The sequence below is a fragment of the Mus caroli genome, chromosome 12 (genome assembly GCF_900094665.2).
Source record: "Mus caroli chromosome 12, CAROLI_EIJ_v1.1, whole genome shotgun sequence".
Classification (NCBI taxonomy): domain Eukaryota; kingdom Metazoa; phylum Chordata; class Mammalia; order Rodentia; family Muridae; genus Mus; species Mus caroli.
The window spans coordinates 63,914,659-63,923,427 of NC_034581.1; the positions used below are offsets into that span (position 1 = coordinate 63,914,659).

Consider the following 8,769-nt stretch of genomic DNA (forward strand, 5'->3'; position numbering starts at 1 on the left):
CCCCCCCCCCCCCCCGAAAATCCATGACAAAGGGCTAACTGAGGTACAATTAACATATCAAAGTGGACTCTGATTGCCAGTATCCCTCAGTCCCACAGAGTCATCCTGACTGGCATAGTCCACTCCGAAAACTCCAGCCCACGGCTGGGCTTCTCTTCTTGCAGCCTCTTTGATCCCTGTAGAACCCTGCCATTTTGGCTACTACAGTCTCTTTGGCTCACTCTTGGCTCCTGCTTCCCTAGTCTCTTAGCTTCTGGCTCTCCCCTCTCCACTCCAGTCTACCATGTTCACTCTGAGCTCTTCCAGCTGCCTCTGCCTCTGCTCTCCCTCACAGCTTCGTTAAACCTCTCCAACTATGCCTAGGAGCAGTCATGGCCTCATTTTTTTTTTTTTTTGATACACACACATACACACGCACACTTCATATATATAACCAAAAAAGAATAAATTTTTAAAATCTCAATTTCTGTGGAGTTGTATTTTGTTTGGAGAGAGAGAGAGAGAGAGAGAGAGAGAGAGAGAGAGAGAGAGAGAGAAGCCCTGGCTGTCCTGGAACTTTCTCTGTAAACCAGGCTGGCCTCCAATTCAGTGATCTGCCTGACTCTGCCTCTCAAGTACAAGGATTAAAGTCGTGCATCACCATGCTTGCCAAACTTAACTTTTTCTTAACCTTTATTTTTATATTATGCATATAGGTGTCCTGCCTGCATATTTGTCTATGCACCATGTGTGTGCAGTGCGCCATCGTGTGGGTGCTGGGAATTGAACCTGGGTCCTCTGGGAGAAGAGTCAGTGCTCTTAAATATTGAACTATGGCTCCAGTTCACTGCTCCGTGGTCCCCACCCCACCCCACCCCACCCCCCTTAAGAACCTTTTTCAGTACAGGAAACAATAGCTCTCTAGATTATTATAGTGAAATTGGTTTGAAAATATAAATATTCACTCTGTTCCGCACAATTGAGGATGTGGCAGGGGAGTCTCAGTGCTGGAGATAGTCTGAAAGTGTCACACTATGTCTGGGACAGCCCAGGGTCCACTGTGAGGTGTGGTGTGTGCCTGACTTTACCATTGGGGCCATGCTGAACCACTTGTATATGGTGCCTGTAACTTTATGAGTAAATACGCAGAGAAACTGCTGACGTCTTAGCTACAAAGTTCTTAGCCATTTTTTCTCTTTTAGGAAGAACAGATATTCTGGGGGTGGCACAATGACGTCCATGTGTTTGACACAAAGACGAGGACGTGGTCTCAACCGGAAATTAAAGTAAGCACTATTAAGTTACCTGGAGGTCTCTGGAGCAGAAGCCCCTCCCCCATCCCCAGCCCTCCCTCCCATCTCTCCTGCTTTCCCTTTCTTAGTCAACTCTTCTCTGTTTCTGGGGGGTGGGGGTGGGAATGTTACTTCTATATTAACTGATATTACAAAATCTCTTTTCTTTCTAAGTTCACTTGATTTTAATTGGGGTTGCAGTTGCATGTAAAAATGGCTCTCCGTCTCTCCCCTCTCCTCTCCTTGCGTTTTGAGAGGGTTTTGCTATGTAGCCTACTCTGGCATCACACTTGCAGCCTCCCGACTTCTCCCTCCCAGCTGCGAGGTTACAGCTGTTGCCCCCACGCTCAGCTGAAGAAGCTCCCTTAAAAACTGCTAACGACGACTGGTTTTCTAGCCATATCCTACAAATAGTATGTCCTAGAAAAAGTATTTTAAAGAGGAGTCATTATTGTTCTTTTCATTTTTGAGAAAGAGTCTCATGTAGCTTAGGTGGGCTAGCCTTGAACTTCTGCCTCTACCTCCCTGGCGCTGGTATTACAGGCATGAGCCAGAGGAGTACATGAGTCAGTGCCTGTGTGAATTATCAGAGTTATTTTTAAAATCCTTTTAAAACAGAGTCCGTGAGCCAGCCAGCCTGCCTGCCTGCCTTCCTTCCTTCCTCCTTTCTTTTCCTTTCTTCCCCCTTCCCCTCTTTCTTTCTTCCTTTCTTCCTTCCTTCCTTCCTTTCTTTCTTTCTTTCTTTCTTTCTTTCTTTCTTTCTTTCTTTCTTTCTTTTCTTCCTTTCTCTCTCTCTCTCTCTCTCTCTCTCTCTCTCTCTCATCCTGAGATCAAACTAGCAGCCTTGTAAGAACTGGTCTAGCACTCCCACTGAGCTGTATCACAGACCCAACACTTGTGTTTTTATATGAGCTACATGCAATTCTAACATGGTAAAATACATTATCAATATTATTTTATTTGCTAGAAACCAAACACAAATTCAGATTTGTGTAAATAGTAGAAAGCAAACAGAATCAGCATCTTTTAAAGATTTGTTTTTAAGTTATGTGTTTGGGTGTTTTGCCTGCATGTATGTATGGGCAACATGTGTGTGTGTTGCCCAACGAGGCTGGATTCCCTGGAACTGGAGTTACAGGAGGTTGTGAGCTGACGTGTGGAAGATGGGAACCGAACCCGGCCCTCTGTAGCCTCTGCAGGAGCGAGCGACCAGTGCTCCTGACCACTGAGCATCCCTCAGCCCTAGGAATCAACCTTTAAAAAAAATGCTTTTCTCTTAATTTAACTATTACAGAGGCAAAGCTTAGTTCATTATTACCAACTAGATTTCAGTTATTCAAGTGAGCCTGAAACATCAGAGCTTCATTCAAGATAAAGTAGAAAGAAGGAGTTTTTTATTCTAAGAATTTTAGGAAATAGGAAACAAACATACAAACAAACCAAAACAACAACACCAAAAGTAAACCAACTTCCGAAATGCAAGAAAGGGTTTTGTCTAGGAAAGAAGGGCTTCTTGGGGTTGCCTTACACTGTCAGCGAAGCTGTTTTGTGAATTTGAGGATTGGGGGGGCCATTAGTAAATTTTTAGCGTCTCTGAGATGCAATATTAGATCTATAGTGTGAGGGGAGGGGAGAGGAGATGAAAATGTTTCAATTTATTTAAGATTTTTATATTTCAGGATGAACTTTCCGCACATTGATTTTGTTGGGTAGTGGGCGTTTCAGGGCGGAGGGGCGCGTCTTTCCTTAAAGAACCGATTTGTGCTTATGCCACAGGATGTGGCTGGTACAGCTGTTTTAAGTCTGCCTTCTGTTCTGATCTCTGCTTGCAGGGTGGAGTCCCACCACAGCCACGAGCCGCGCACTCATGTGCAGTTCTGGGAAATAAGGGTTACGTCTTTGGCGGACGTGTTTTGGTCAGTGTTTTCAATGGAAATGGTATTCTCATGGGTGATGTTTATAAACGCTTGTGTCTGATTCTGTGGAGCAGCTCAACATGCAACTCGCCCAGAGATTAAGCTACACACAGGACTGAGTTTATTTATCTCCTGTTTCTGAAAGAGACGCTCTGCATGCTGCCGCAGATGATGTTAAATCACATTTTAGTGAGGAAAACCCCTCACTTGAGTTCAGTGTCAGGAATGTTTAATTTCTTACCATCCAAGCTCTTTTAGTTTAAATCCATCTTCTTTCCTGCTGAACCCGGGGAGTTCCATGTTGATTTTCTTGATGCTTAGAATTGATGTTCAGTGCTAAGTTTCCAGGGCCAAATAGAAAGAATAGGGCAATCAGTGCTTGATCTGAGCTTGCTTTAGAGCTAACGTTTTATTCCATGAAAGAGTTAAAACCCTGTCCAATTATCCTGCTTTTATTTCAGCAAACCAGGATGAATGACCTACACTATCTAAACCTAGACACCTGGGTCTGGTCTGGAAGGTCAGTCTCAGATCTGGGTTCCAGTTTATAGGGCTGGGTGTGGGCTGATGTGCAGTCTGTCATAATCCAAGCCTGGGTCTCTAACACTGAATTGATATTTTTTCTTTGGGTTATATATCTAAACAAGAAATATGAAATTAAAATTTTCTTCCTTCCTGTCTGCCTGCCTGCCTGCCTTTCTTCCTTCCTTCCTTCCTTCTTTCCTTCCTTCCTACCAAAACAGAATCTCACTGAGTAGCCCAGACTGGCCTTGAACTCTGGTTGTCTTGCCACAGCCTTTCAAGTAAAAGTGACAGCACACATGGTAGAAGAAGTTTTCCTAAGGAGGTCTACAGTATGCTGGATATACACAGTGGAGCAGTGCAGCAGGGCATGCCTTTCTCCCAGCACTCAGGAGGCAGAGCCAGGCAGACCCCATGAGTCTGAGGCCAGTCTGGTCTACTGAGCGACTCTGAGCATCATTTATAACTGAACTATTTCCCTTCCCCTTCCCCTTTCCTCTCCTTTCTTTCTTCTTCCATTCCTACTTCCTATTTCTCTTCCCTCCCCCTCTCCTCTTCTTTTCTTTCCTAGCAAAAATTCTGTATATAGCTCCGACTGATTTTGAAGTCACTGTGTAGCCCGGGCTAGCCTCAAATGCATGGTCTTATTTCAGCCTCTTGGGTGCTGGGATTACAAGTGTGCACCTCCACTCCCCAGCTCAGCTTTTCCTTTAAGATCTGAGATGACTGTAGTGGTGAACACATGGCCCATCATGGCCGAGGCAGGAGCATTGTGACCCAGAGGCCAGCCTGGCTACTGATGAGACTGTTTTGGGAAAATCAAAAATCTTTCATTTTGATTAATTCAAAGTTGCATTTTAATTTTTTCCCCTTTGCTACAGGATTTCTGTTAATGGAGAAAGCCCCAAACACCGGTCATGGCACACTTTAACAGCAATAACTGATGATAAGCTTTTCCTATTTGGTGGACTAAATGCAGATAATATTCCACTAAGTAAGTCCATACGGCTTAGCACACAGTCTTTACCTCCTTACCCAGGCGTCAGGCATCTGGGGAAGGATGTGTGCACGTCCTGAGTGTCTGCTGGGGAGTGTGGGAGCCAAGTGTGGTAGTGGCCTGAGGGGACCTCTTATGGGGAGGGATAGTTAACCACTGTTTTACATTCTTCCTGTTAATGAGTGAGAGTGTGTGCATATATGCATAGATGTTCCACAGTGCATGTGTAGAAGACAGGAGAAGTGAGAGTTGGTCCTCTCCTTCTATGCGGGTCCCAGGGCTGAACCTCAGGTCATCATGCCACCAGGCAGCAGGTGCCTTCCTGCTGAGCCATGGTCTTGCTGGCCCTATTATCTTGGATTGTTTGTTTGATTTTGTTTAATTGAAAATTGATTTAAAAAAATGTTTTACTTTGTACGTGTATGTGTTTTGCCAGCATGTGTGTCTATGCCATGTGTATGCAGTGCCTGTGGAGGCCAGAAGACAGTACTGGATCCCTCAGAACTAGAGTTACTGGTGGTTGTGAGCAGTCTTGCGGGAACTGGGAATCGAACCTGGGTTCTCTGGAGGAGCAGTGGTGCTCTTAACTACTGGGTCATCACTTCTCCAGTCTCTTGTTTTGTGTTGTAGACACAGAGTCTCCGTATGTTGTTTTTGCTGTCTGGAGCTCACTCTGTAGACCAGGCTGAGCTGAAGCTCAGAGATCCATCTGCCTCTGCCTCTGGAGCACTGGGATTAAAGGTGTGCCCACCACACCAACAATTTGATTGATTGTATTTTGTACTTACACTGAAGTCATTCTTTTCTCTCTGTATCCCTAACTACATGCTTACACTGTGACTTGACATGAGAAGTCACAGTTATAGCTCGGGTTATAGCTCACAGGTTGAGTTTTACTTTGCATGTGCAAGGTCATGGCCCTAGGAGAAAGAGAAAAACATCAAAGCTCCTTCCATTCCCACATCCTGTGTTCTGTGTCCTGATTTTTTTGTGTAGATGCTTTTTGTACTGTAAGCTAGACTAAAGGACAGCCTTCCCTGAGGCTGGAAATGCAGCGGTGGAAGGAAGGTCAGTTTTTTCTTTCTCTTCTAGAACTACAAAGCATTCGGCAGGATCTGTAACTCCTCTAGCTGGTATTTTAGTTTGTTTGCTTGTTTTGCATTTATTTATTCACTTATGTACGGATTTTGTGTGTGTGTGAGTGTACACATGCCAGAATCCTGGTGTAGAAATGAGAGGACAACTTTCAGGAGTCAATTCTCTTCGCCCAGGTGTTCCCTGCTCCAGTCTTAGCAGCAGGTACATTTACCTGCTGAGCCATCTTGTGGGCCTTAACAAAAATTTTTCTATGAGAATAGATATTTTTTATTTAGTAATTTTACATACCCTAAAAACTATGTATAATGCTGGGCATGGTGGCTCACGCCTTTAATCCCAGCACTCGGGAGGCAGAGGCAGGCAGATTTCTGAGTTCGAGGCCAGCCTGGTCTACAAAGTGAGTTCCAGGACAGCCAGGGCTACACAGAGAAACCCTGTCTCGAAAAACAAAACAACAACAACAACAAAAAACCACTATGTATAATGCTCATGGGTGGAAGGCCGGGAAGCTGGTGGTGGAAGAGCGTTCGCTGTGCCAGCATGAGCCCTGAACTCCGATCCTGGGCACCCACATTAAAGGCTGGGTGTGGAGGCGTTCGGAATCCCAGTCCTAAGTGAGACAGGAGGGTTCCTGGAGCTCCCTTCCAGAGACTCTGGCAGTCGGTCAGTGAGAGAGAACCTCATAACCGAGTGGAGAGCCCCCTGAGAAAGATGACAGCATTGACCTCTAGCTCTGTTGTATTGAGTCTGAAAGCAGCTGCATTTTCAATAAAAAAAATTTTGAGGGGCTGGCTAGATGGCTCAGTAGGCAGGAGCACTGACTATGCTTCCAAACGTCCTGAGTTCAAATCCCAGCAACCACATGATGGCTCATAACCACCCCTAATGAGATCTGACAACCTCTTCTGGTGTGTCTGAAGTCAGTTATAGTGTACTAATCTATAATAAGAAATAAGTCTTTTTAATCCCAGGACTCAGGAGGCAGAGGCAGGCGGATTTCTGAGTTTGAGGTCAGCCTGGTCTACAAAGTGAGTTCCAGGACAGCCAAGGCTACACAGAGAAACCCTGTCTCCAAAAACCAAAAAAAAAAGAAAAAAAAAAAAAGACTCACGAAATGTAAATGAAGAAAATATCTAATAAAAATTTGAAAAAAAAAAAAAAAAGGACCCAAGGAGCTGAAGGGGTTTGCAGCCCCATAGGAGGAACATCAATATGAACTAACCAGTACCCGCGAGCTCCTTGGAACGAAATCACCAACCAAAGAAAACACATGGTGGGACTCGTGGCTCTAGCTGCATATGTAGCAGAGGATGGCCTAGTTGCTCATCATGGGAGGAGAGGCCCTAGGTCCTGTGAAGGTTCAATGCCCCAGTATAGGGGGATGCCAGGATGAGGAGTAGGAGTGGGTGGGCTGGAGAGCAGGGGGAGAGAAAGGGAATGGGGCTTTCAGAGGGGAAAAACTAGGAAAGGAGATAACATTTGAAATGTAAATAAAGAAAATATCTAATTTTAAAAAAGACTGGCATTTGTACATTTCAATAGAGATTAATATCATAACTTCATGATATATAGTGTTTTTAAATTCATACCTGCTTTTTAAAAAAAGATTTATTTATTTATTTATTTATTTATTTATTTATTTATTATATGGAAGTACACTGTAGTTGCCTTCAGACATTCCAGAAGAAGGAGTCAGATCTCATTACGGATGGTTGTGAGCCACCATGTGGTTGCTGGGATTTGAACTCAGGACCTTCGGAAGAGCAGTCAGTGCTCTTAACCACTGAGCCCCTCATACCTGCTTTTTTAAAAAAAAAAAATTCTATGTGTATGGAAGTTTTGCCTACGGGGACTCTATGCACCACATGTGCAGTGTCCACAGAGACCAGAAGAGGGCATCGGATCTCTCAGAACTGTAGTTACAGATGGGTGTAGTTACCCTGTGGGTGCTAGGAATGGAATCTGGGACCTCTGCAAGAGCAGTCAGTGATCTTAACTGCAGAGCCAGCTCTCCAGCCTCATACTTACTTATTTTGATCATTAGCATATGGGACACTGAGTGAGTTAACCCTTCCTTCACTATAGTCTAAAATTAAGCTTTGTTTGAAACACTATAACATTTTGTTTTGTTGCATAGCCACAGTGTTGAGGCTATATGAAAAGCATCCACACCACTTAGCAACATGTACTGAAGTGTCTGTGGGGAGAATGATATAAGATGTAGGATTTAACAATTCAAAAAGAACCACATAGCACTGACAGCACATGTGGAAAAGTTTGTTTCTTTTGTCTCTTCCTCCTTCCTGTATCTCCCATCTTTCTTCTTTTTGGTGCTGAGATTGAACCAGGGCCTCAGATTTTACTAAAAGCCACAAATCTTGATAGCTGTTATTCTAGGATGTGGGATACTCATATTGTAAATATTTAAATTTTATGATGTATTTAAAATGTTTATGAAAAATATGCAAACTTACTCAAGATAATGATACAAATTAAGATGATAAACCTTGAAAAAAATTAAAATTATATCCCAAAGGCCTAATCATAAATTCTGAACTGTCTTGATATTATAGGTGATGGCTGGATTCATAATATAACAACAAACTGTTGGAAACAACTTAGACATTTACCGTACACCAGGCCCAGGTAAGTCCCAAAGTAAAACGGTTGAGAAATTTAAAGCATTAAGATTTAGAATAGAGTACATAGTGTTTGTAAGGAAACATAAAAGAAACAGAATGTTACTTCTCAAATTAGCCTCATGTTAATTAGCTACATTAATTATTTTGATTATGTTTATTGGAAATGATTTATCTACTTTTTATCCATAGTTGTACAATTGAAAGTGTTACTTTTAACTAAATATGTAAGTTTGCCTAATAAGTATAAAAAAGCACAAAGTAATTTAAAACCTGTTATGAGATCAGCTTTCAATGTTACTATTTTTTTTTTTTTTTTTTTTTTT

General features: G+C 43.0%; 1 protein-coding gene across 1 annotated transcript in view; it reads left to right on the plus strand.

Moving 5' to 3' along the window:
* The window catches only part of Klhdc1 (kelch domain containing 1), a 43,982-nt gene that overhangs the window by 12,828 nt on the left and 22,385 nt on the right, over positions 1-8,769 (plus strand). The window contains exons 6-10 of the mRNA XM_021179040.2: positions 1,182-1,265; positions 3,104-3,187; positions 3,649-3,707; positions 4,591-4,703; positions 8,378-8,450. Of these exons, the coding sequence (XP_021034699.1) occupies positions 1,182-1,265; positions 3,104-3,187; positions 3,649-3,707; positions 4,591-4,703; positions 8,378-8,450 (413 nt within the window). The remainder of the gene's footprint in view (positions 1-1,181; positions 1,266-3,103; positions 3,188-3,648; positions 3,708-4,590; positions 4,704-8,377; positions 8,451-8,769) is intronic.